Source organism: Electrophorus electricus, chromosome 13, assembly GCF_013358815.1.
Source record: "Electrophorus electricus isolate fEleEle1 chromosome 13, fEleEle1.pri, whole genome shotgun sequence".
In the NCBI taxonomy this organism is placed as follows: domain Eukaryota; kingdom Metazoa; phylum Chordata; class Actinopteri; order Gymnotiformes; family Gymnotidae; genus Electrophorus; species Electrophorus electricus.
In genome coordinates, this window is record NC_049547.1 from 4736120 (window position 1) to 4762826 (window position 26707).

A 26707-nucleotide genomic window follows, 5' to 3' on the forward strand; every position below is an offset into this window, starting at 1 on the left:
ATCCTATAGACCTCATACTCTGTGTGTCGTGAGCAGCTTGACCATGACTGCGAGGCCAGGTCTTTTACTTCTCACTGCTTGCTCTGGCTCACTCTTTAGACTTTTATTTTTGGTGGATAGGCTCGGCAGACCTGTATCAAATCACAGCAAGCGTTTTCTCTCGGAGTCTGAGGCTCTTTTCACATCCTGTCATACAAAAATCCTCAATTTCCACCCTGGCTTTCCACCCAGGCAGTGTCTACCTATGCTACCCAGGATACACGTAGTAACCGGGCCATTTCTTTACCGTTGAGGCCTTTTGCGTCAGTGATGGTGATTTAGGAAGTGAGGACAGACAGAAGAGGCTTAGTGGGACCTTTATGTCAGAAGGATGTGATCATTTGGAAGGAAAAGGTATTAGCCGTAGCTGAGATGAACATTCACAAAACTCTGTAGCGTTTTGAAGTGGCTTTTGACAGAAGCTGAATAACGAGTTTTGAAGGCCTTCACCTGCTGCATGTCCTCATCTTCCTGGAAGACTTTGATAGACGCACTATGTCATTAGTATGTTCGTGCCGAACTGCATTCCTTTATGTGGCCAGGGATGATCACCGGCTGTTGTTACATGTCCTGCTTTCTGACCGTTAAATAAGCACTGAGCCGTAAGGGTCTCTGGCTCCCGGTGACCCCTCTGTCTGTCTGCTGGGGATCTCCATCTCTTGAACTCAGTGGCCCCAAAATAACTGCTTTATACTTTAGATTGCAGTGTCACGTACTGTAATGGGATTGATTGCAGTGTTGTCTCTACACATGGGTCTATTTTCAGACGAGTGAGTGTGAGAGAGGCCTGGCTGGCTCAAAGCCCCGGCGCGCGACTTGCTGCTTCACCGACAGCCATGATCCAAGCTCTCTGTGATTGCAACTGAAGTCTGCAGATTGGTTTGTGTCCCGAGGCCAGAATTCTCACTCTTCTTTAAGTTTGGGCTGTATGACATTGAAAGTAGTTTCTCTCTCACACTCACACGCACACTCACACGCACACTCACACGCACACTCACGCACACACACGCACACACACACGCACACTCTCTCTCTCACTCACACACACACACACACACAAACACACAATTTATTTCCCTCTAGTTTTTTACAGCACTTTACTCTATGTTGTGTTCCTCTGAATTATAGATATTTTGTACATTATTTATTTGAGTTTGGCACATTTTCCACAGGGGTATCTTACCCTGTTTAGACTGAAAGGGGGCAGGCTCTGCTCCTCGGCACATTGCCAGCGTTTCTGGGGTGGCCGACAACGCCTGGGACTTGGGAAGCCTCAACACAAAAGAGGAAACCAGTCATGCGAAAGCCTCATGTTGTGTAAACTGTCACTGTTGCCTTTCTTATTGACTCTCACTGGTTATTTGATTTGAGCGCTTTGCGCTAGTCAAGGCCCCACTTCATTTTGCATGACTGAGGAGAAACCTCTGTCTTATTTAGGAAAGGATTTATAAACCTGTATTATCTGAGATCATGGTAAAGCATAGAGGATAACTGTAATGTGTGCTTTTGGCATTTGCGTGTGTGTGTATATTTTTTAACCAATGACGAGCTATAAACGACAAGAAAATAGACAACATTATCACTTTCTTCTTGCTCTCCCTCTCTTCTGTGAGTCTCTGCGGAGCGCCTCAGTCAGCAAGTCAGTGTGTGTGAGATGCGTCTGTGGGTCTGCGCGTGTGTGCACCTTTGCATGTGTGTCTCTGTTTTGGGTCACGTTCTGGTGGCGCCAAGGGCGCGGTTTACGGGCACCGCAACCGCTTGGGGGCAGCTGGGGTAAAGAGATTCGCAGCTTTGGGTCAGAACCCGGCTGACATTGCAGGGCCCTCGGGCTTAAAATAGCTCCTCAGATGGAGTTGTTACCCATGAAGGAAAGAAGCTCCTGGAGGCAGGGACGACGACGAGCACACGAGGCCATGGAGAACTGGTCAACCCTCGCCCTACTCCTCTGTCTCTCTGAGAGCCTCGATCATGGAATCTGCGCTCCTTTATATGATCCAAACTGGGATCTGTAGCATTAGTCTGCATCCTATCTTTTATTTGTGTGTCTAAGAATGAGCCTATGGGATTTGGAAAAGGCATTGCGCACACCTAGTCCCCAGCTCTAGACTTCCTGGCTGGAATGCAGCCAAATCGGATTTTTAAAGGAATTATCCAAATCACGTCAGCGTTGAAGGAAGGCTGCATGTCTGCCAGAGGGGAAAGAAGAGAACAATTATAATATCAGACTACTGCCAGGTGTGTAAACCAATTAAAACGCTGACATGAGGAGGGCAGCCCTGGTGGGAGTTCGAGGAACGCGCCGCCTGCCCAGACTCTGGAGCCTTTGCGGTCGCCAGCAGCAGAGAGAAGTGGTATGGGAGCTGGGTGTCCAGACCCGCATGCGTGTGCGAAACTAGTCCTCGTGACAGTGGTGGTGGCAGTCAGAATAGAACTCCTGTCGAAGAACCACAGAATAAAGCTGCTCGAATAAAGCTCTCTTGACCTGTCCGCACAGATATTTTTTTAGTGAGGCGATGTGAAAGTGAGCGACGATAGGCTAACGAGGATCACCGTGGGGTGGTCTCAGGCCAGTCCCTGTTTAACAAGACTCCGTGACAGTGCTGTCTGATACACGTGGTCGTGTTACTATAATGTGATAAATATATATGTGATGTGATATATGTTTCTATGTCTAATGTAATCCAGTAGACAGCGATGGTGTCGGTTTAGCCGTAATTACCCTTATCTTAAAAGACACAGGAATTGTAGTGATGTTGTGGTTTGATCAAGTCAGCGCATGGCACATGTGGTACACATTTGAACATGTGCATGGTAGGAGGAAGATTGTTCCCCCTTCTTTCACTCACATGCTATCTCTCTCTCTCTCTCTCTCACACGCACACACACACACACACACACAGACACACGCACACACACAAACCCAAAGTGAGCACACCAGATGCGTGACCACTGCGTGCTGGAGGGGGAAATAAAACTCTCTTGTTGTTGCTCAACCCATCCTACACCTGCGCCCACCCTGTGCATGAGCTTAGCCCTGCTCTGAGCTCCGGGGTGGGTGATGGAACAGGCAGCCTCACCATGCCTGGATCGCTCGTCCAGGAGAGGGAACATGTGGGGGACAGGCGCTGTCATACAAGACCAGAAGCCATTCAGTTCCTGACCACAGGGCTACTGCCAGCCAGAGATTATTTGGCTGATGGACTATTTACAACCACAGATCTATAATACAAAACAGCTTTATTTAGATCAGTAAACATACCCTAGGAGCGAAACGGACGTATTGCTCTGGTAGTGGGCAGTGGGGACTGGTATGACCATAGCAGTCTTGCTGGAGTCTCAGTTACACTGCTGGGATGGGAGTGGTACTATGGTCAGGAACTGACCACTAGTGAAGAGCTTAAGGATTGCTATCATTAATAGCGCATAGCTATATGTCTCTAATTATTAATCAGCGTTCACAGCTAACCTTTTTCAAACTTGCCCACTTGGGCAAGCAAAAGGTTCACTGTCCCAAACCAAATTTCTACTGTCCCGAACAAATCTTCACTGTTCATCCGCTGTAAGCACAGGTCCAGTGGTCCAGACATGCTAGCGGCTTTTCTAGCTGCTATACACGCAGTGTGACAGAGAGATTTGTGGTGACACTCGAGCGACTGTTTTCTCATATTTTGAAGTTCAGACCAAAAAGCCACTTTCTAACTGCCTTGTTAGGATATTCCATACAAACCTTGCACAACATCTCGGGCACAGAGTGATCAGAATCAAACCATGTAACCTAAGTTTTCCGTGGGGGAATGAGGCTGCTGACTGGCTTTGCTTCATACTCCGGCCCTTTTTCTGCACACTTCTCTCTGAGCACTGTTCGTCAACAGATAATATCATTGTTTTTTTTTTTGGACTGGATGCCTAAAACGGTAAGACCATTTTTTGCAAGAGAGGTTAAATATTCAAGTGTATTGTGTGAGTTAATAAGTTATGTTGTTCTGTTAACACATTGCTCCCCACCCCAACATGAACTGACCCAGCCGGGCAAGTGCTTTGTTGTGCTGCTGTCCCATCGTTATACTAAAGTTAGATGTTAGACTGATGAGCATTCAGTTGTTCTCATTGAATCCTGATGGATTGGTAAATAAATGTGTTGGGGTTTTTTTGGTTTTTTTTTTTTGTTTGTTTGTTTGTTTGGTTTTTTTGGGTAAGTGTGTAGTGGTAACTTCTGTTATCCTACACGACCTTGACGTTTCTCACTTTTGTGAGCTGTTTTTGGACATCCCTCCTTAAAGATTCAAATGCTTAAACAGGTCTTGAGGAATGAACATCTCAGCTCTTGCTCAGCTTTGCCAGTGCTTTAAAGATAAGCAGTAGGCGTGATTAGGAGACAAACTAGGTAGTCAGGAGATAAAGAGCAGCCGGGCCGAGTCTGGTGCAAGAACTCGCAGCAATAGGCCGCTTGCTGTAATGACTGTATGGGTGGGGCGGGGTCTGTGTAATGCGTTTCATCTTTAGAACTCTTTGAGTGTTACTGATGCCATGATCGGAAGTCAGTATCCAGTATCCTGACAGGCAACCACACTTCAGTCATATGTTCTGTCACATTACCACATTACATGAACTTTAAGAAAGCGGAAGTGACTCAATGTGAACACAATGCCAAATATTTTTACGTGTGTCGCTCCAGGTTTTTTTTTTTTTATGTAAAGAACATTTTCCCTGTGTGTAAACTGTTTGCTGTGCATGTATATTAGTTACACATGTGGCTGTGAAATCCTGCAATTATATGTATTTGCCACCACGTTTCCTCATGTGGGTGTGTGAGGAGGTGGCTCCATTCTTGATACGGCTGGCTGGCTAAGTGTCTCCACGCTGTGATTTTTGTGTCCACCTGGGTGGAGGGTGTGGGGACATATGGAGTGATTATATCCCATAACAGTCATCCATCACTGATAACAAGCGGTAGGATTTAGACAGCTTGCACGATACTATCAATAGATAAGTTGTAGGCATGTTGACCAAGTCAGAGCTTGATATGATGGCAACAGAACCATGTTACTGATATTTGGTTTTAGAACAAAGGTATAATACCTGGTTTGCCATAATTGTTTTTTATTAATTTGCATATGTTCCATAAATATAAGACAACATGAAGTCCATTTGATCACATTACTATTATCTCTATGGCTGCTCCTTTGACAAAGGGGGACAAATGTCCATTGCTTTGCTACAGATGTTGAATGCATGAACACCACCATGAACACAATAGGCTAGTATAGCCTTAGACCAAATTCGTATGTGTCTGTTTCTAATCTAGTAGTACAAGATGCAAGACAATTTAGATTTCTTTCTTCATTCTGTGTTCTTTCAGAAGAGAGAAATGACTCATCACTTTCGGTATCTCGTGCCCTGACTTTCTGTCTGTCGTCTGTTGTTGGCTCGTCCGGTCTGTCTCTTCAGGTTAACTTCGTGGTCTGCCAGCTCTTCGCCCTGTTCACAGCCTTTTGGTTCCGGCTCTATCTGCATCCCAGTAAAACCAGTCCCTTTATCCGACATGTGGTGGCCACACTGCTGGGCTTCTACCTGGCCCTGTTCTGCTTTGGCTGGTAAGTATGCATGTGATTGTGTGTGTGCGCGTGTGCATGTGCGTGTGTGTGTGTGTGTGTGTGTGTGTGTGTGTGTGTGTGTGTGTGTGTTTGTGTGTGTGTGTGTGTGTGTGTGTGTTTTCTGTTGGTACTCTGGGTGCTTTAATGTTTTAGTACCCTTTATATCATTTCCATTCTGTATCCAGATAACAAAGCCCTTCCCTGTGGTCTCTTGCTGGTGTACAGCCTGCTTCCCTGGGTTCCACTTCTCTAAAATTGTTTGTAGGGTTTCTGTAAAGCCTCATGAACTGTTATCTGTTTTGACAGAACTACCTGGCTGTTGGATAATAAGGTCCAGTATGACAGACAAGTCAAAGCCAAACATGACTGTGCTGGAAACCACCCATGTAACAGCTGCCATAAACTCTCTGAAACAGTATAGGAGACATGTATTGCATTCATCTTCTGAAACCATCAAATAGACTCAGCTTTAAATAGCAACTTAGGCAGTGGTTAAGGTACTTGACTTGTAATCGGAAGGTTGCCAGTTCAAGCCCCACCACTGCCAAGTTGCCAGTGTTGGGCCCCTGAACAAGATCCTTAACCCTCAATTGCTCAAGTTGTACTCAGTCATAATGGTAAGCCGCTTTGGATAATAGCCTCAGCTAAATGCCATAAATGTAGATTTAAAGTAAATATACATTAGTTTAGTGTTAGAACTCTGACTGACCTTACTTCAGAGAATAATGAGCTATCAAAGAAATGTTACTAGCTAATCACTTCAGGAAAAAAAAAATCTTAGCAGCATTGATGTCGAATTATATTTGCTGATGTAATTTCTGACCAGTGGATGACCGCGGATTATTATTATACTATCAGTTTCTGAGGCACAGCTGTGTTGCTGGAGTTTGTTCATGCATCAGCCTCACTCACTGCCATGTTGTGAGTAGTCCTCCTCCCAAGAGGACACAGGCACTCCTGTAGTTACAAACTAACCACGAAGGATGGATAACACGACAGGGCCATGGCAAGAGATGCACTACAGTCTCTAACTGTACATATCCAAGTCGTTTCTAATAAACAAGGATTTCACATGTAATTTTTTGTTTTTAATTTGCAAGTTTTTAAGTGTACTTCAAAATGCTACAGTGCACTGCTGAAATGAAGCCACTGAGCTTTATTAGCAGATATCACAAAATCTTAGCATACTGTCTGACTCTATAATCTTCCTGTCTCTGGGAATATGCATTAGTGCACAATAACACTTTTACACTTGTTAATGTTTGCTAACAATCACTCACTTTTATTGTTGCACAGGGATCAGTTCTAGTGTGATCATGTTCTAATGGATGCCATAAACCTCTTCAAATGACATACCAGTAACCACGTGCTCAGTGAAGATTGATTTCAGTTGTGCATGCCAATTTTACACAAAGTTACGATGGACTTTTCTGTCTTAGTCAGGAACTCCTGATCAGAACGTCCCTATCAGAATTCCGTTTCAGAAAGTTCTCCTTCTGAAAGAACATACAGAGTAGAATTTTGGGGGCAGTGGGAATGTTATCCAAATGGCTTATTTATCTTCACTAAAAATCAACAAGTTCTTTTTTTTTTTTTTTTTTTTGCTTAGTATTGATGGCATGTCACCATCAAAGGTTGTATGATGGCTTATGTGACCTCAAGTCCTCCGAACTACTAGCCTCTGAGGCTTCTCTGCTTTTGTGTCTGCCAAAAGGATTATGGCATTGGAGTCATACTGGTGCCTCAGCTGGAGAGGTTCTGGACGTCCATGCCACTGGCAGTGCCTGGTGAAATCTTACATAGATATGTGAAGACCTTTCAAACTGCCCCATTTGCCAGTAGTGAGTCAGTTTCCCCAGCAGTCCAGAGGCAGGTATGGACCCCTGGAAGATGCTGTTTAGTCCAGAGGCAGGTATGGACCCCTGGAAGAGGCCATTTGGTCCAGAGGCAGGTATGGACCCCTGGAAGATGCTGTTTGGTCCAGAAGCAGGTATGGACCCTGGAAGAGGCTGTTTGGTTCAGAGGCAGGTATGGACCCCTGGAAGAGGCCGTTTGGTCCAGAGGCAGGTATGGACCCCTGGAAGATGCTGTTTGGTCCAGAAGCAGGTATGGACCCCTGGAAGATGCTGTTTGGTCCAGAGGCAGGTATGGACCAATGGAAGATGCTATTTGGTCCAGAGGCAGGTATGGACCCCTGGAAGAGGCTGTTTGGTCCAGATCAGGTATGGACCTCAGGAAGAGGTCGTTTGGTCCAGAGGCAGATATGGACCCCTGGAAGAGGCCGTTTGGTCCAAAGGCAGGTATGGACACCTGGAAGAGGCCATTTGGTCCAGAGGCAGGTATGGACCCCTGGAAGAGGCTGTTTGGTCTGCTTCTGCTTCCTGGATTTGTGTGAGGGTAAATAAGTTCAGAAACCAGGAAGTGGTTAGCTTTTAGTTTTCTGTGTGACTTGTTTAGCTGTTGCCTTTGGGGATGTTCTTGGGTAGTGTTGGGACTTGCTCAGCTCACTCCGGAAAATAAATATCGAGCCATAGCACCCAATCACAAACTCCCTCACAATCTTAAGATGGTGTTTAACACTACTGGTGAGTTCTACATTGTAATTTCATATGTGGTCTGTAATCTGTGCATTTAAACTATATATTTGGCAAGAAATTATGTAATCTGTAACAGTTGAGTCATGGAGAGACTTGTCCAGACCTGTTCTCCTTTGGGATTTTTAAATGAGACTTGTGTTGTTTTGATGTAGAAATGCAGTTTGGGTTTCTGGTGTAATTAAGTCACAAGCAGGGCAAATGACAGTGTTATTGAAACTCAGGATTATTTGTTGCAAATTCCTGACTAAGAGCCATGCCTTAGTTGCAGTGACTAAAGCAAATGGAAATCCCAACGTAATACAAATGTTAATCTGTCAGCAAATATTGAACCCTGACCAGAAAACACAGGATTTCTTTCAAACAGTGTGAAAAGGGGAAGTTCCATGTAACTGAGTCCACCTACGGGGCTACATGCGCTGTATTGGGTACAGCCTCAGGCCACTAGGAACTTTTTCATCTAATTACTTTTTTAAGATATATTTGACAAACTTATCACCAGCATGTAGGATGGTTTCTTAGAAATATTTTTTGATGTACAAGATCTATTTTTTAACTTGATAACTCTGTAATAAGTTTTTCTTGCACCGGTTTGGCAACAATTAACTGCGTTTTTTTGCTCACTGTCTTATTTGAGCTGTGTTACCTGTTGTTGTTGTTGTTGTTGTTGTTGTTGTTGTTGTGGGTTTTCATGCCATGCTATAATGATGAATGTTATTCATTGATGTTACAACTTGAAATGTTATGTAAATCTATAGATAATTTTGTATATGTGGTTACTGTGCAAAACAATTTAAAGAATTTGTTTAATAGAGTCAGAAACTATTTAAATTATTAATAGTTTTATTTATATACTTTTATTTTTATTTAGTTATTGACTTAATTAAGTCACACAATAAAAATGTATTGGCTGTGGGCACTTTTTATGTCATAGAATTCGTTTCACGGTGTGAGCTCTGGATAGTCATAAACTTTTATTTCCTGTGTATTTTACACCAGCCTAGTGTCTTCCAGTCAGATTTGTTAAATGATAGAAGGCAGTGTAATGGACTAATGTTTGCTAAACCAAGTAATTAGTGGGTACAGTGTTTGGTTGAACATAAACTACTGTGTATGAAGCTCTAGTCACTAGGACAAGGTTCAACAGTTGTCCCTTGATAAATTTTGGAAAATAAGAACCAATTAACTCGTTAATAAATAAGACCCAATGAGATGATCAAACAGCTCTGTCTCTAGAAGTATCAGTCCTGAAAAATCAAGAGACCTTACTAGCTGTTCACATCAGTGTGGCCCACTGTATCGTGTAGCGCGTTAGGGAACCACATGGTGAGGGAAGATTACCAGTGTTACTAATAGTCCGTCTGTCACCAGCTGTTCATGGATGGGAACTGGCTTGTACAAACTTCATTGTGATGCTCTAGAATAGGCCATATGACTGGGAGAGGACCTGTGGGGACAACTCTGCCTCACCTCCCAGGATCTTTCTGATATCACAGCCCTGCTGTGCTTAGTCAAATTAAATGCTTGTTAATATAAATCGATTAGTATGGACTGTTTAGCAGGCTCAAGATGACTAACGTTGGATGCTGGCTGGGAAGGTTCTGGGATGCGTTGTCATTTACGCTGCGCTGGCTGATTGAATCTCACAGCCCTGTTGTACTGGCCCTGGGAAGAGACCCCGCTGAAACATTGCCAGTTCCAGTTCCTTGGTGAAACTGGCCAACTCCTGTGTTTTGTTGCAGGTATGCCTTACACTTCCTGGTTCAGAGTGGGCTAACATATGGAATCATGATCTTCACTGGGGTGGAACACATGCACAAGTGAGTACCGCCACCAGCGATCATCTACACTAGGGCTGACCAATACCAGTACCTTGGACTTAAAACCGACACCAAAAATGATACTTTGACACCCTTTTTTCTTTTTGCTTTTTTGCTTGTAAGCTCAGTATCATTTTTAATTGCATAATTCAGAAGATAGATCCTGTATTCTTTCTGTCTGTTTATCTTGTGAGTTTCTCATTATAACATTTTGAAAGTAAGTTTCAAGCACGGACAGAAATGGTTTTAGCACCTTTTAAATTTGCATTTAGTCTTCTGGTGGTCTGTAGATACAAAGCAGCTGAGAAAGAAATTTACTTAGCAAATTTCTCCTTTAGTGATGTTTTATTTCTTTGCTCTTCTTCAAATGCTAAAACAAGTATTTTAACCTGATGCACGTTTAATAAGAAAGTGAATTTTGACTTACATGTATGAATATGACGTACATGAATATGACATGTAAGCGAAAGTCCTCTTTAATCCACAGATCTCAAAGAGCTATAGTCATGAGCAATATGCCACTCAGACTTCTGATTGGCTGAGTGAAGATTCCTTTAGTTCTTATTACTTTGAGAACTGGGACCTAGAGAAATGGCTTGTGTCTGTGTATGTGTCTCTGTGTGTGTGTATGTGTGTGTGTGTGTGTGTGTGTGTGTGTGTGTGTGTGTATGTGCGTGTGTGGTGGTGTTGACCACAGCTTCTGTAACACCCCTATAAAGAGGTTATCCCAACTGATCTGAAGGCTCATGACACATGTTTATGGTCTCCAACCAAGTACGGCTCAATACAGACTACTCTTAACACTGAGTTGAAATAGATATTTGGGCCTCCAAAGTTTAGGATGTAAACTTTATGGCACTAGTAGACACAACGCCACTGTGGATTTTGAATGGGGAGTTGTTATTCTGGAGCCTTTCTTGAAGTCTAGAAGGTTCAGTTCCACAACAGTCACACCTTCCAAGGTTGAAGGTTGCATGAGTGCTAGAACACTCCCAAGACAGCCTCCCTGAAAGTAAGCAAAAGGCAGGTGTGGCTCAACACAACCCTACGCAAATCGGACTGGTCACAATTTCTGTGATGAGGTCACTGGTGACTAACTTTTGAAATGTGAGAACTTACCAGGGCAGAGTTTTACCTTCAGAATATTGACTCATAGTGTGTGTGGCAACCAGATGTTGATATGTGGTGGTAGCTGTAAAATTTGGAAACTTCAGCAGATTCACTTTGTGACTTAGCTTAGCAACTGGTCAGACAGGCCTGATTTGTGTCAGTGAGCTTAAAAAAGCCAACATTCTCATGATAATATGAACCCTGAGAGACTGGCAAAGTCATACATTTTTACCTCTCACTCTATGAAGGAACATTCGCAAGGTTGTTGTTTACATGAGTATACATTACCAACATATAACAAATTATGTCCCCTTAGTATTCCTTTAGCAATCAGGCATCATGTGGTCACTTAGTCATCGGTTGTTCGGTTTTTTTTTATACCTTTTTAAAATCTCCATGTGAAGACTAAGTGCGGTCTTAGTCAAAAATCAAATAATTACTTATTGCGTTTTTAAGTAATGGCTTGCCATACTGAGCTTTGGAAATGGGAGGTTAAAAGGTTTAGTCTAATCCTGATGAAAACCTAGCTACCTTTAAAGGTCATACACTTTGACACTTGCATATAAAGTATGTATTTTCTCTCTGGAATGGACTGTATTCTCTGTATAACAGACATCCTCTCCCTCCATGGCACTGTGAAATAACTGAAACTGGTGACTTTGCTTTCATGGACATCTGGGAGCTTACCCACACTAGCCTCCTTAGCTAACAAGTGAGGTAAAAAAAAAAAAAAAAAGAAAAAGAAAAATTTGAAAGAAAAAAGTCATAAGATGAGAAGAAACCGAAAGGTGTTAAACCGCGGCGAGAACACCTGGAGTGAAGGTGCGGTTGTGTCCATAGGGCTGAAAGATGTCGTGGGGCAGCGTTTGCACAGCTCTCAGCTGCTCCAGTCTGCGATATGAGAGAAAAGGAAAGGAGGGGGAGAAGATGCACGAGGTCGTCCCAAAGCCCACTCCTCTGCAGGCCACTCTGCAGCAAGCCCATGGCACTGGCCATGCTTGCTTGGCAGCGTGACAGCCCCAATTTGTGCGCCCGGCGACACGTTTACGGCCGGCCCGAGCGCTCGTCACCCGCCTGGCACGCGCGGAGGACATTTCCAGAAGGCCGGAGCTCTCTGCACCAGTCATGGATCAGCCCGGCTGCTCTTCCTAAAGAAAGCCCCGCCACTCCACTCGAAATCCTCCCACGCACAACGCCGTTTTGAGAGCGTCTTGACTGTCAGACCGTCCAGACCGTACCGACCGACGTCGTTTCGAAGGCTAGTGTCCGAAGAATTGCAGAGCAATTCTGGGCAGGACGTGGCGCCGGGTAAAGAGAACTCTCAGTCCCGGGCTTTGGAGCACCTTGGCACATGAACTGCGGCATGGGGCAGCCTCTGTGTAGCTTCGCTGAGGCGACTGCCAAGGAAATAAGCCCAAGACTTCATGCTGTGCTCTACCTAAGGCACCACAGATGAATAGATGCTATCGATCAGATCAACTTTCCTTCCATGCCCTGCTGTGTTTAGACCCTGCTGCCTGGTATTATGCTCCTGGTAGGAACACACACAAAGCAAGGAGATGAATCGCACACATCTTTACTGCTTAAATTTGCGCAGCCTTCTGCTTTCCTACAGCTCCTGTAACTATATTAGGTGCAGTACTCTAATTTAACAAAGAGAACATATCAGTCCTTCCTGTTACCGCTAGTTAGTGTCTGCAGACGTGAACAGTATATTCCGTAATGCTCTGTTCTGAGGTTAGTGAGCTTGCAGGTTAATTTCAGATGGTGGCAACAGTGTGAAATGCCTCAGTGACAGCATCCGCGCATGTAGGCCGTGAGCGAGTGAAGCGGGCACAATGTGCGCGCCCGCTTGACTGTATGTCCGTCAGCCTTGGGTAGCGCCCAGAACACTCGTCGTGCCTGACCAACCGCCAAGGAAACACGAATGTTTACATGCTTGCTTGTCATGTGCAGAAAGGCAAATTCCTGATGCCTCACTGGTCACATCAGAGCTGTAATGTGAACTGTGTGGCTACATTTCCCCACAGAGCCAAGGCTGTTTATGGATGCCCAAAATGACGATTCTAAATCTGAACTGTGTTCACTGCACATTATGCTAATGCATCACAGCGGGCTGTTGCACAACAATGCGTTTATTTATACATGGTGGTGACATCTGTGTGTCAACGGCTTTCCCTTATGGTAGCTTCCAGTCTTTTAATTCTCACTTTCTAATTGCCGATTTAAAGGCTGCGTAGGCAGCGTCACGCTGGTACAGGATGACCATGCAGCCATCACCTGACTCGCTGGGACACGGCCCTTATCAAGCCTTGTGTATCTACCACGAAGAAAGAGAATGTGATTCTGTGTGTTATGGAAATCAAACGTTTGGGTGAACCCGCTGAGCCCCGGTTCGTTCTGCGCGCGCCCTTCCGCAGCTCTGTGCGGCGCGCCGTGGCCCGTGCCTCCGTGTAGGAGGTAAGGGCTGGAGCCTTCCTCCCACCGCCAGAACAAGGCCTTCCACAGTCAGGCCGCCACCTCATAAAAGCAGCCAGTGTTGAGGCCTGGCTGGCCGCCACCTCCGAGCGCTCGGAGCAGGGCCATGGACCTCTTAGCCTGGCATTGTCCTGAGAGAAGGACCGAACGCCCACAACCCACCCCCAGTGCAAAGCCTTGGAATCCAGCTGGGAGGTTCCTAGGCTTGTGGCCTGTTCCAGGCTCACGTTCTCTGGAGCTTGAGGACAGACGTTTAGGGGTTTAGACTGAGGCCAAGCAAAAAATCCCGAAGATGTTTGGTGTGGTGCGCTGGGGCAAACTGGACAATACTCTGTTGTGATGCAGACCTCACTGCCAACCTGTTTATCTTTAGATTCTTAAAGCTGTCGTGTCATTACTTTATTAAAAAGAGCTCCTTGTCGTGTTTCTGAAAAGGAAGACAATTAGCTAATTAGCCCAGCCATCTTGTATAAATGAACATCTGGAAAATGTGTGATTATGTCATCAAAGCAAACACCTTTCTGGTGATAGAGATGTGATAGACACCCTTCTATTCTGTTCATGCTAATTTTACTGACATTGATTAATTTTGTTGCCTCATTTATATGAATTGACATTACCTCATTTAAACTGTCCAAATGGTGTCCGTCTCCTGTTGGTCACTTGATGCCTGTCTGTCGGTGAAGGACGGTAAAGCCTAAAGGAGCTCCACTCAGCTGAGGTCTCCCAGCCAGAGCCTGCACTCCTCACCATGCCCTCCCTGTTCCCCTCTTCTCTATAGGTACTCTTTCGTGGTTGCCCTGGGTTACCTCACTTTCTGCCAGATCACCAGGGTCTACATGTTTGACTATGGCATGTATTCGGCTGACTTCACTGGGTAAGTACTCCTGGCCAGGCACCGTGGACGCTATCCAAACATGTCCTCACGTTGCCGTTAGTGGCAAGCGTGTCAGGATTGTTCCAGCTGTATGACTCTCAGTTACAGAGAAAAAAATATAAAAGCATAAATGAAAATACATAAACATACATACCAGTTTTTAAAAATGACACCTGATCCTTTCAATAATACACGATCAGAAAGACAGCAATGTTTAGAAAGGAAGGTGGACAGGACAAAAGGATTAAAGCTGTAGAACACAGAATTAGTGCAGCGGTCCTTGTAATCTGGTGTTTTTGTTGTGTATTCCGAATTTTGAGGTTGTGGGTTCAGTGCTATGGAACAGTCCATCATCAGTGTGGTCTGCAGCTTCTGCATTTATCATTGTCCAGCCTGGGTGGTAGAAAGGGTTCACTTATATCTTGTCAGTGAGCAACAGACCATGTCGTGCAGTATCCTCCTAGATCAATATACAGTGCCTTCCATAAGGAACACAACTGTTGTTTGTTTGGTTTTGTATTATAGCATTTTGAAATATAAAACTAAGACTAGGAGGCGCATCTTGGCCCTATAACACAGCTGTTTCCACTTCTCTTTTGCTTTGGCAGTGGCTTGCTGGCATCTCGCTATATTAGTGAGCACAGATCAAACTGGTGAGAAATATTAGGTTACAGGAAATAAGTGCTTTAAAAAGCCACAGTCCTGGGAACAGATGAGCTGAAGATGTCACCGTGTGAGAGCGTGTTGGGATCGGCTCAGCGTGACCCCATGCTGGCGTGCTTTACTGCCTTTCAGGGCACAGCGGGCGCCAGGTGTCACTTCCAGAATCGGGGAAGCTGAGCTGTTTTCCAGCTCCATTGCAGTCCTGAGTGCAGTTTTTGCTGTTGTTTCATAATAAACCCAACTACTGAGGAATTAGCCAGAGTCCAAATGATTGTGGGTGGGGCTAAAGAGGTGTGGCATTTCCACAAATACAGCAAAGTTGACTTGCATTTCTTGTGAGCATAGCATTTATGCTTGCTAAAGCCCACAGCCAAGGTGAACCGAAATGAGCTCGCTAATTCCTGTAAGGACAGCCGTGACTCATTTACCAGCAGATATGAAACCCTGAGAGTCAAGTCTATTGAAAGAGGTTTTCATTAGGAAAAAGGAAAAACCTCTGTCTTTGTAATACGCATGATAAAGTCCCACTCTAATAACTGTCTCTGTCCACCCTCGACTTGCGTTCCAGTAAAGTGTCCTGTACATGTTCAGCCTTCCCCCGTTGCTAGCTAAGACACAAACCTGGCTTCACCTTTAGGAACGTGCCAAAAGCTAGCGAGAGTAGCTCAGAGACGAGCTACTCTCGGTAAGGTGTGTTAAGGTGTGAAAAAAGGTAGTGTGTTAAGAGGTAGTGTGAAAGGGAGAGAGGGAGAGGATAAGATTCTTACCTTTGGGCCAATGCAGCAGTGCTAGCCTTGTCCTCCCCGGGCAACACAGCCCTCTGACTTCGTACGCACTCATCACCTCGGGCCCTCGCCTTCTCCTTCAACACAGCCCTCTGACCTCGTACGCACTCATCACCCCGAGGCGGCAGGAGGGGAAGGGGCTGGTGCTGACCCCTGGGTTAGGTTGAGATTAGCTTCAGGTTAACCTAATCTCTTGGTTTATCCCACATCCTGCATTTTGATTTTCTCAGTGTGTTTAACTGCATTATAAAGATAGATGAGCTAAAACAGGCTCTGTATGTTTATCCCTGAATGAACTGCACTCATACTCACACAGTCTCTCTTTCTCTCTCTCTCTCTCTCCCTCTCTCTCCCCCATCCTTCCCTCTCTTACCCTCCTCTTTTTCCTTCCCCCCTCCCCTCCTACCCCAGGCCAATGATGGTCATCACACAGAAGATCACGAGTCTAGCGTTTGAGATCCACGATGGTGAGTGAAGCTTCTGGCAAACCTTTCCCCTTTTACATCAGTCCAGTCTGACTCAATCTCCTTCCTCCTTTCAAACTTCTCTCTTGAACCGTCACAGCAGGACACAGTCCACATTATCAGATGGCCCCTGCTCTTTCTCTGCAGGCAAAAATGTTATATGGATCTGTGAGGCAGAAAGTAACTGGCCTTGCTAGAGCGAATCATATGCACGGGCACGTGATGCTCCGTGGATGCCCCACACTCTGGTGCATGCTGATGCATCTTTCCCAATAATGTTCCTTTTGTACTGCTGTGATAAATTGCACTGTTGGCACCTCGGATCTGGAGTGAACTCCTCCATTGTTTCTCGGAGTACTGTGAGTCCATGGTGCGGAGACGGTGCTTCCCGGGGCACGGTCCCATCGCTCCCCCGGATGCTTGCCGCCGTCCCCGTGCCATCTCAACTCCGTCTCTATACTGCCTCAGTGGCATCTCTGTACTGTTGCTGTGCTCTCTCTGTGCCGTCTCACTGCCGTCTCTGTGTCGCCTCTGTGCTCTTGTGTCTGTGTGGGGCTCTTAGCCCAGCGCGGCCAGATAGGCCGCCTCACCCAGGAGAGGCGGAGGGGGTGAGTCATTTCTGTTGTCCCAAAGAACAGCATGAAAGAATCCCAGAATCTCTTGGAGGGATCTGGTTCATTTGGTCGGGCTGAGATCAGGCTAGCCCAGGCTAGCGCGGGAGCTTATGCAAGTGCCTTCATCAACCTGTGTGCACAGGAGTTGGACAGGCGGTGACACCCTAGTCTGTTGGGGAATGACCTTTGCCCTCTGACAAGTTATCATCTGTCTGGTCTTTGTCATCATATAACCTCCATGTATGCTGTTTGGTTAGCTGCCAACAGGTGTATGATGAACCAGAGGCATGTCTATGTGTGCACATTAGTGCACCTGAGTTCTGTCCTGTACTGGCATAGGCGGCCTGGCAGATTGCCTGGTTGGTCTGCTCATCAGTGCAGTGGCTGTGATGAAGGAGAATTGACTTTGCTCATTTTAACCATGACTAAACCCCCACCACACTGGCCAGAAAGGAGAGCCCCGACTGCTACCAAACGCACTAGCAAGAACATGAAAAAGTATACACCTTTGTTTCTTAGGTCTTTCATTCCAGTCAAGGTACCCAGTCCATTAACTCTGGTTGGTTTAAAAGGCTTTTAGTAGTAGAGAATAAAACTCCAGGCTTTTGTTCATTGTTGTAATTTTAGAATCACGTGGGTACCTAAAAATGTGCTCTGTTGTAAATCCTGAAGTATTTAAAGAGCTTACTGTAAATAGTTGGAATTCTGGCCCTGAGATGTCATTTTCCCTTCCCCCAGGGATGGTGGCACACTTTAGACTGGAGTTAAAGGAAATGGGACCATCAGATATGTGCTTGGTGAATGCAGCATTTTAGCAGAGCCTTTCTTTCCCATGTCCTTAGAGTCTGTGCTTCTCAGGACAGAAAGTTGGGCCCAAGAACAATGCCAGAGCCTCTAACACATGATGCAGTCACATCAGCATTCTGCCACCATGAAATTAGTCCGTTCAGATGCACTGTCTTGCGGGTTAGTTTGGCTGTCGTGTCAGTTCCTGGCGGTGTCAACAAAGATTACAATCACCAGAAGAAAGAGTCTTAAGCATGAGATGCTAAGAATCAAATGAGAATTGAGGAGTGGATGAAGGGTTATTATGATTGCCAGATATTCAAAGCGAGCACTGAGCTTCTGGAAGTGTCTTCTGCTAGTGTCAACTCTGTCTCAGCTAAGCAGGCTTCCATACTCCAGGGAGGGGACGCACAAGTGGTGCTTGGTTTATTCCCCCGTGGGTACAGCTCTGATTAGGCTTTCAGGAGTGCAGTTTTGAGGAGTGCAGTGTAGCTGCGTGCCACCATCCATGTACTCCTGGACTAGCGACTCCTCCTAATGGGAATGGTTATAGGAGCCATCCAATAAAGCCAACCCAATAAAGCCAATAATGCCACACACGCGATTTCCCTTCGTTTTTGTCACAGGCTGACTGAACTTGCCTGCTGTTTGTGGGGCCGGTTGATACGACCGGGCCGAGCGTGTGGGATAGATGGCAGACGGGCTTGGCTTCGTGACGCTAGTGCTGTTGGCTTCTTGATGGTAGCGCTTATCTGTGCTAGTTAGTATATTTGTAGTTCTCACACATAGTCATTGCATTAGTCCTTTTAAGTGTGAATTGTAATCATGTAAATCACTGGGGGAATGAGTTGGAAGGAGTGGGGAGTGTATACGTGTGTTTGTGTTTGTGTGTGTGTGAGAGAGAGAGAGAAAGATCACCTCACTTCACCCTAATTGACTGCATCTGCTACACTAGAAGCTGAATGATTCTCCGCAATGTAGGCTAGTCAGTGACGTGTGTGCGTGCATGTGCGTGTCTCCTCAGGTCTAACCAAGAAGGAAGAGCATCTGAAGCCCAGTCAAAAGTATCTCGCTGTAAGGTATGTGCGAAAGGTATGTTTGTGAGGCGATGGCATACTTACACGCTACCTAACTCTTCCTCACCCCGTCACATTAATCTGCCTTCATTATGCCCCGGTGGGAGTCCTGATACCAGCTCAGAAGGTCCCCCATCCCCCGCTAGTAAAAAGATCAGCACTTTTTTATATTGCGCCTAACATCAGAAGCTCACCTAAATAAGCGCAATGACCACGAGGAGTTGTGACCTTGTGTTCCTGGCCAGAAGAATGAGTTCTCAGCCAGTGTTTTCCATACCCAGCCTGGCACGTTTGCCTTAGGCAAAACACCTCTGGACCGAAAGGCTAACACTAACGCCCAACATACCTGCTCAGATGCTCAGTAGTGCAGCGACAACCTGACACGTCTAATCCGTCTTTTACTGTCTCCCTGGGTGAGGTCCTGTGGTGGAGGAAGTCACTGTAAAAAGCATGCCTTCCCGTGCATGTTTGCAAGCTGTGTTGCATTTAACGACATCAGCCATCTGTCTGCTCACGCGATGCAGGAAGATGCCCAGTCTGCTGGAGTACCTGAGCTACAACTGCAACTTCATGAGCATCCTGGCTGGGCCCACGTGCTCCTACAACGACTTCATTGCTTTCATCGAGGGCACCGCCTACCAGCGCAGCCTCCCGGAGACCAACGGCAAGGAGAACGGCAAATGCAAGCAGAGTGACCCCTCTCCCAAGGTAGTGGGCCCCTGCGTGGCCCTCTGGCTCCCCCTGCTGGCCCAGAAAATGTGTTGCCGAAACTGTGGAATATGAATCTGCATTCGATCCACAGCGCTAAAGAGGTTAAAGTTGTGCCTATACTGGAATGTCGTTGCTTTCCTAGAAGTATGTTAGTAGCTGGATTTGTTCTCCCTGGCGAAAGATAAGTTTGCAAAGATTGCTAGAACAGACATGAAAGTGAGCAGTGGCGCTGCGTGGCGGTGAACACGTGCATCAAATCAGGAAAATCTTGTTCTGTCTGGCTGTCAATAATTGCCTCTGGACTCCTGTTTCCAGTGCTACTCTGCTGTCTGTACCTGTAGGTAACAGTTGGGGTTTGGAAACGAGCCTTTAGGAACCTTTAGGCGTACAAGCCTTCGAGAGGGGATCTCAGTGCGACACCCATGAACAGAGGGAGTTAGCCCTGCACTCCGCCGTAATGATGAATGTGGTCTGCACTTTCTCCCTTCCTGTCCGTTTGACTCCGTTTGGCTGACACCACCGTGGGCCTTTTGTGAGGGCGGGACCTAATTCGAAAGTGTTAGGGATTTATACAGGTCAGTAAAAAAGCTCGGAAACTCCTGTAGTCGAAGAGTTTTCAGGACGGGAGCAGCCATGGGCCGGGCTTTGGCATAAAGGCCCAGGTTTGAATGAGAAAGCGGTTTGGCATGCAGTGATAACTATTTTATCCATTAGCATCTCAGCTCGTTTGGCTTCAAACTAGTGACGTGGCCTACAACAGCTTAGGAGCCCGAGACTGGACCTGAACAATATGGACAAATATATTTTATTGCATTCTGCCATTGCAGTATGGCTCGAGTTACAGTCGAAGCTTTGATGAACCTTTAAATACTGTTCTGGTTTAATTTGATCCAAATGATACATTTTCTGGATCAAATGAGTGCCGTGGTTCATCTAAACACCCGCGAGCACTCGCCTGGAATGTCCCAGATGGGATATAGTGCTCACAGCAAAAAGTAAACAAGTAAATAAATATAGACGGTAAACAGTAAAGAAAAGCTGCTATTTCTTTCTCTGTGCTACAAGTATTGCAGAGGTCATATTGGCAAGGATGAGTCGCAAGTGATGCATTATACAGGCCTGTTGGGAACTTGAAATGCTTTTCGGTCTGTTCTCCCGCCTATGGAGGAGCAACAGGTCCACATGTGAAGATGGAAGGTCAGGTGCTGCGGTTGGCAGCGCTGGGTGTGTGGTGGCTGGAGCGTTTCTGGAGCCAGTAATCGGCGCAGGCGCAGTGTGTGTGCAGGTGGCGAGGGCTCCGAGACTGAGCACTCCAGCACTTTGACCTCTCACGGGCGGGGGACGTGGCTAGACAAGGAGTCGTCCTGGTCTGGAGTTTGGTTTAGGACATACATTACAAATATTTCTTTCATGTGGGGACGTAAAAACATGTAGACCTGGCCAGACTATAACATGCAAGAACTAAGACGTTATTAGTTCTGGAACTAGATAGTCTCGATTATATTTTATCAAGGCACGACTGTGTTGGACACAAACATCTTTCAAGGGTCTTTCAAGCGTGCTTTGAATGAATGAGGGTTTCAACACGCTGGAGTTGATGCGCTGTGGAGGTTTCTGTGTGGTTTGCGAACTGACTGGCTAACTGCGTCCTCTCCCCCGTCCCAGAGAGACGTGATCCTGAAGCTGGGCTCGTGCGTCCTCTCGCTGCTCATTTACCTGACCTTGCACAGGGTGTACCCGGTGGAACGCGTCATCGAGGACCCCACCATCACCTCGCAGCCCTTCTACCTGCGTATGCTCTACCTCTACCTGGCCATGGTCACCCTGCGGCCCAAGTACTACTTCGTGTGGACGCTGGGTGAGTGAGGCGGCGGCCCCGGCACCAGGGGTGACGGCCGCTTGTAGAAATAGTCTGCCATGTGCGGCGTGTTTTTGTTGTACTGGTGCTGTGCTGCCCCCTTGTGTCCCAAGAGGGAAGTGTTTACGCCCACATGTCTGCTACAAAACCACACTTGAAAAGGGGAGGGAGCGCCAAGTATTATAGATTATGAATGAATGTAGTGCTTTCAGTAAGGAGATGTAATTTATGTATTCATTTCATGTGCTGCTTAGCTGATGCCATCAATAATGCAGCTGGCTTTGGCTTCAATGGCTACAACAAAGATGGTTCTCCCAAATGGGACAAGATATCCAACGTGAGAATTCTGGACATTGAGGTATGAGGAAGCAGACAGGGGTTCTTTCCAATCTGTTCTCGAAGCCCAGACGCTGAAGCAGTTTTTTTTCTTCCCATTAAACCCAGTTTGCAAGCAGCTTCAAGACATTCCTTGACAACTGGAACATCCAGACGGCACTTTGGTTGAAAAGGTACATGCATTGACAGAGGGCTGACCTTTGACCTGTCTGATTCCCTGCCCCTCTGCATGTGTTGAATCCCTATGCATGTGCGCGTGTGTGTGTGTGTGTGCGTGCGTGTGTGCGTGCGTGTGTGCGTGTGTGTGTGCGTGTGTGTGTGCGCGTGTGTGTGCGCGTGTGTGTGCGTGCGTGTGTGTGCGTGCGTGTATATGTGTGTGTGTGTGTGTGTGTATGTATGTGCGTGCGTGTGTGCGTGTGTGTGTGCGTGCGTGTGTGCGTGCGTGTGTGCGTGCGTGTGTGCGTGCGTGCGTGTGTGCGCGTGTGTGCGCGTGTGTGCGTGTGCGTGTATGTATGTGTGTGTGTATGCGTGTGTGTGTGTGTGTGTGTGTGTGTGTGTGTGTGTGTGGTCTGTAGGGTGTGCTATGAACGCTGTCCGTACCACCCGACAGCAGCCACCTTCCTGCTCTCTGCCTTGTGGCACGGCGTGTACCCAGGATACTACTTCACCTTCATCATGGGCATCGCCACAACGCTGGCAGCTCGGGCAGTAAGTACAGCTGACTAGCAGAGCAGTGGGGGAATGATGCATGATCCACTTTTAAGCATATATATATATATATATATATATATATATATATATATATATATATATATATATATATATATATAATTTTATTTATTTATTTTTTAATTAATGCTTTGTTGTTGTTGTTGTTGTTGCTTTGGGACTGTGGTTTCATGGGACAAATAAACCAACAAACGCTCTGAGGAGGACTTGGAGTCAAACTGTTTAGTTCTGGTGGATGGGTAGGAGACGTGGGCCAGTAGGAAGCAGCAGGTTTTCCGTGCTCAGAGCAGTGAAGCACCGCAGGTGTCGTAGTGCTGCATTAAGGTCTGCACTCCATCCACTCTGTTAGCCCTGTTCTCGGCACCCCCCCGTGTCACTGTGTCTCCAAAGTGCTTAGATTCCGATTTTTCTTCCAGAAGCATTTCTGAACTTCTGTTAAAAAATTATTCTAAGCTCATTTTTTGGACTACTAGGCACATGCGCTGACGGGAATTTAGTTTGGGATCTTAGCAACACGCCTACATTGATTATTTGTAAACAGCAACCAGACAGAGAGACGGGACACTGTTAAAGAGGGAGATTTATTAACAGAACAAAAACTAACTCGGAGAAAGCACTAGGCTAACTAGTCTGGGTTTTCTGTGTTTACCTTCCATCCTTCCATCCTTTATCTGAGAGCCTTTTGTTTGCCTTGATTTGCCCCGTGTTTCTTTGCTCAGTGCAAACTACTGCTGCAAACAAACTAACGGTAACTAGCACACAAAGACCAAAGTGGATCAAGACAAGGCGATAGAGGCACGGGGGTAAGTGCAAGGCCTCGCTCCAAGAGGCCATGAGACTGCGCGTTTACACTCCAGTGGTGAGAAGGCAGACAAGCCGTAGTGCCGGGGGGGAGGTTTGGTCTCTGTCTGATTGGCTGCTTGGCTGCAGGTGAGGCACAACGTCAGGCAGCACTTCCTGGGCTCCTTCGGGCTCAAGCTCTTCTACGACGTGATCACGTGGGCCAGCACGCAGCTCGCTATATGCTACACGGTGGTTCCGTTCGTGGTGCTGGCAGTGGCACCGTCGCTGAAGTTCTACCGGTGAGGACTTTGTCAAAGACGCACCCACTTCAGCCAACACCGAGCCAATCCTGTGCACTCCTCTTGTACGTCCATTCAGAGGAATGGACCATTAAGAGGAGTCAGGAGCGGGTAGAGGAGTTATGTACTCCCACAGGGAGATGCTTCAGGAAGGGCTCTGTCCTCCACAGCCACACTCCAGTGATCAGACGGCTTTCGGGCCATTGCTTGTAGAGAGCAGAGGAGTGACTGCTGAGTTTATGGCCCCTGGCAAGATAAAAGAAATTTATGACACTCATTTGTAGGGTTAGTAAATGTGAGCATCTCAGAAATTAATGCCAATAAACAACCAGTTTTTTTTATTAAGAGTTTAAAAAGCTGAACCATATTTCACTGGTGTCATATTTAACAGTGCTTTTACCCAGTTATGTGTGAACCATCTGAAATGCGCATAACGCCTGAATAGATCTTTCTTGCTCATTCTTTCTTTCTGTCTCTTTTCTCTTTGTCTGTCTCTCGGACCTTTTCTCCTATTTCTCGCTCCCTCTACCTCTCAGATCATGTTACTACTGCTTACACGTGACTTGCGTCCTGCTGGTCATCGCCCTCCCCGTCAAGCGCAGGTCCTCCCGGGAGAAGCTCCAGGAGAGCGGGAGCCATGCGACGGACGGGGCCGCCATCCCCTCCAGCACGGACACAAGCCGCATCCAGAAACAGAAAACCACGTGAGGGCCTCGACGCCTCACCCTCAACCCCCCACCCCTCACCAACACCACCCCCCCTTTCGCCCCACTGTGGAGAACTCGCACATGGAGTCCAGGGTGGACACACTCTCCTCCAAACCCAGCCAGACAGGGATATTACCGAACCAACGACTGCAGGCGAGCGAGGTCAGCGACCCTCAGGCGTCCGTGCCGGGGCTGAGTGCACCTTAGTCCGCAAATGAGGGAAAAAAAAACAAAACAAAAGAACCCTCCCCGACACGTCTCAACCGGTTTGCGCCATTCATCGGTCAATTGATCCGCTAATGGGAGGAAGTGGGAAGAGACGTAACTTAACGAGTACAAGCGAATCTGAAGTTGCCTTAAAAACCCTCTATCTACTACGTAACGCTCACCAAGCGGCTGCCGCACAAAGGTCAGCTCTCACAGTACTTAGAGGGTTTTTGCCATCGTCTGTCCAAACAATGCACCCTCCGTGCGATGAGTCTCTTCTCAAAGGAGCTACTGGGGTTTCGATCACAGAATGGAACATTGTGTGATGCCAATCTCTGAACAGCCTTAGGTTCCTGTCTATAGCCTTTCTGTTTGATCGTTGTGCTTTCTTTTCTTTCCGTCTGTCTAATCGATTCATATCCGCTGCCGTCTTGGGGGACCGTCTTCTCTCGTCTGTTGACCTTCCATGTGGGGCTTCTGCTGCGTTTCACCATTTCCTCAGGACTCGGAGGACACAGCTTCCAGTGACTCTGCCGCTGCAGTCATTATCAGTTGACCTCACAGGAAGCGCACTGTACCATGTGATCTTGCAGCATGGTGGTTACTAACGCAGGTCTTTTGCAGTACAAGCGCACTGTATGTGGGTCAGGATTTCTACTGTACACTACTCCACACTGAAAGGAAAGGCCACTGCCCTGTGGTTTACTCACGTTGCTTTTTTTATGGTACAGGGCTTTGCTTTGGTTATAGCCTGACCCAGTGCAGGGAGATCCTCAGTACTTGGATATTCGGCTGCAGAAGCTTGATCTGCTATTCGTTAGCAGTTGGTGCGAGCAAAGGTTGTCCTGTGCTTTGGGCCCTCATGAAAGTGCTAAGGAAGCTTCTCCTTTTCAGTCCAAATGCGTTTTATTAATTGTTATTTTTGACCATCAGGGCCTTGCACATATAACATGCAGTGGGAATGTGTAGTGTCTGGGAATCTTGTGACCAGAAAATACCTTGAGGCGAGGTGGATTTCATGTCCTGGTGTTACGCTGCACTCCAGTGTTCATGACAAGTGATTCTTGGATATTTTTAGTATTGGGTGTGGGGACAGAAGGTCTTGGATGTCTTTATTAATGTTGTTTTTCTTGAGGTTGTTGATATAGAGGGATAATGTTGATACTCTCTCCCCTGTCCAAGAAGTGTCTGTAACGTGATCTTATCTGGGGTCATCTAGTGAATTTAAAGAACACTAAATCCAGAGTGCCCAACTGATTAGTATTTTCAAAATTTCCAAGTCTTTAAATATATAATAGTGCAAGACCATTTTGCAATTAAAATTAAATTGTTAGTTATATTATGTGAATTGTTTTTTTGGTTATTGTTGCTTGGTTTTTGCATCTGCTAAAGGCTTTTTTGTGCTAATCACCAAGGTAGTTTGAAGCCACAATTACGGAATTAGAAAGTCTTGTAGAAAAGTTACATCAGGCCATTATACTTTTAGGTCTCTTTCAGTTTTTCCATCAAATACATGTATCCTGCCTGGTTAGGAGCCATTGTAGTAGTTTTGGTGTTATTTACTATCAGCACAAATAAATCCAATGTGTGTTTACTTAGATCTTCTAGAGATGTGTGTCAGAGTGCATGGATGTGAGGGGGAGTGCATCCCCCTTCAAGTGTGTCCTTCAGTGTGTCAGGGTCCACTCTACCCTATTTACAGCAGTCCATGATTGTGGCTTTACACCTTGTGCACAGCAGGCAAGTAAACAAATCTAAATCGGAAAGGTTTAAGAATTTGTTCGATTTTATTTTGTTAATTACCTTTTCATAGCAGAGCTGATTTTTCTTATAATTGTGGTCTAACTGCCCAAAACACCAAAGGGAAAGAAACAAAAAATTTTGTCTGAGCAAGATAAAGTGTTCTGACTAGGTAACCAGCACATCAATGCAAACCTGCTTTCACATGTCCAAAGTGCCAAATTGTTGTGTGACGCACACGTGGTATGTCTGAAACGTACACACTCGCTTTGTTTATACAGGCTGTATATGACAGGGTTCACGGTTTTGCACTAAAGAAATTGAAAGAGTGATTTATTTCGTCATGAAAGAAAATTATTTTTAACATAGAGAAATACAATGTAAAGGTATGGAGAGCTTTTCGTCTCTCCCAGTTTTTTGCACTTTGGACAGAAATG

The 26707-nt window shown here is 46.2% G+C and overlaps 1 protein-coding gene across 1 annotated transcript in view; it reads left to right on the forward strand.

Annotated features, from left to right (window-relative positions):
• Positions 1–24538, forward strand: part of mboat2a (membrane bound O-acyltransferase domain containing 2a) — a 35290-nt gene extending 10752 nt beyond the window's left edge. The window contains exons 2-13 of the mRNA XM_035532791.1: positions 5488–5633; positions 9970–10047; positions 14417–14512; positions 16372–16427; positions 18849–18903; positions 19425–19608; positions 21277–21469; positions 21724–21827; positions 21914–21978; positions 22381–22513; positions 23465–23616; positions 24153–24538. Coding sequence (XP_035388684.1) covers positions 5488–5633; positions 9970–10047; positions 14417–14512; positions 16372–16427; positions 18849–18903; positions 19425–19608; positions 21277–21469; positions 21724–21827; positions 21914–21978; positions 22381–22513; positions 23465–23616; positions 24153–24324 — 1434 coding nt within the window. The 3' untranslated portion in view covers positions 24325–24538. The remainder of the gene's footprint in view (positions 1–5487; positions 5634–9969; positions 10048–14416; positions 14513–16371; positions 16428–18848; positions 18904–19424; positions 19609–21276; positions 21470–21723; positions 21828–21913; positions 21979–22380; positions 22514–23464; positions 23617–24152) is intronic.
• The last annotated feature ends 2169 nt before the right edge of the window (positions 24539–26707 follow it).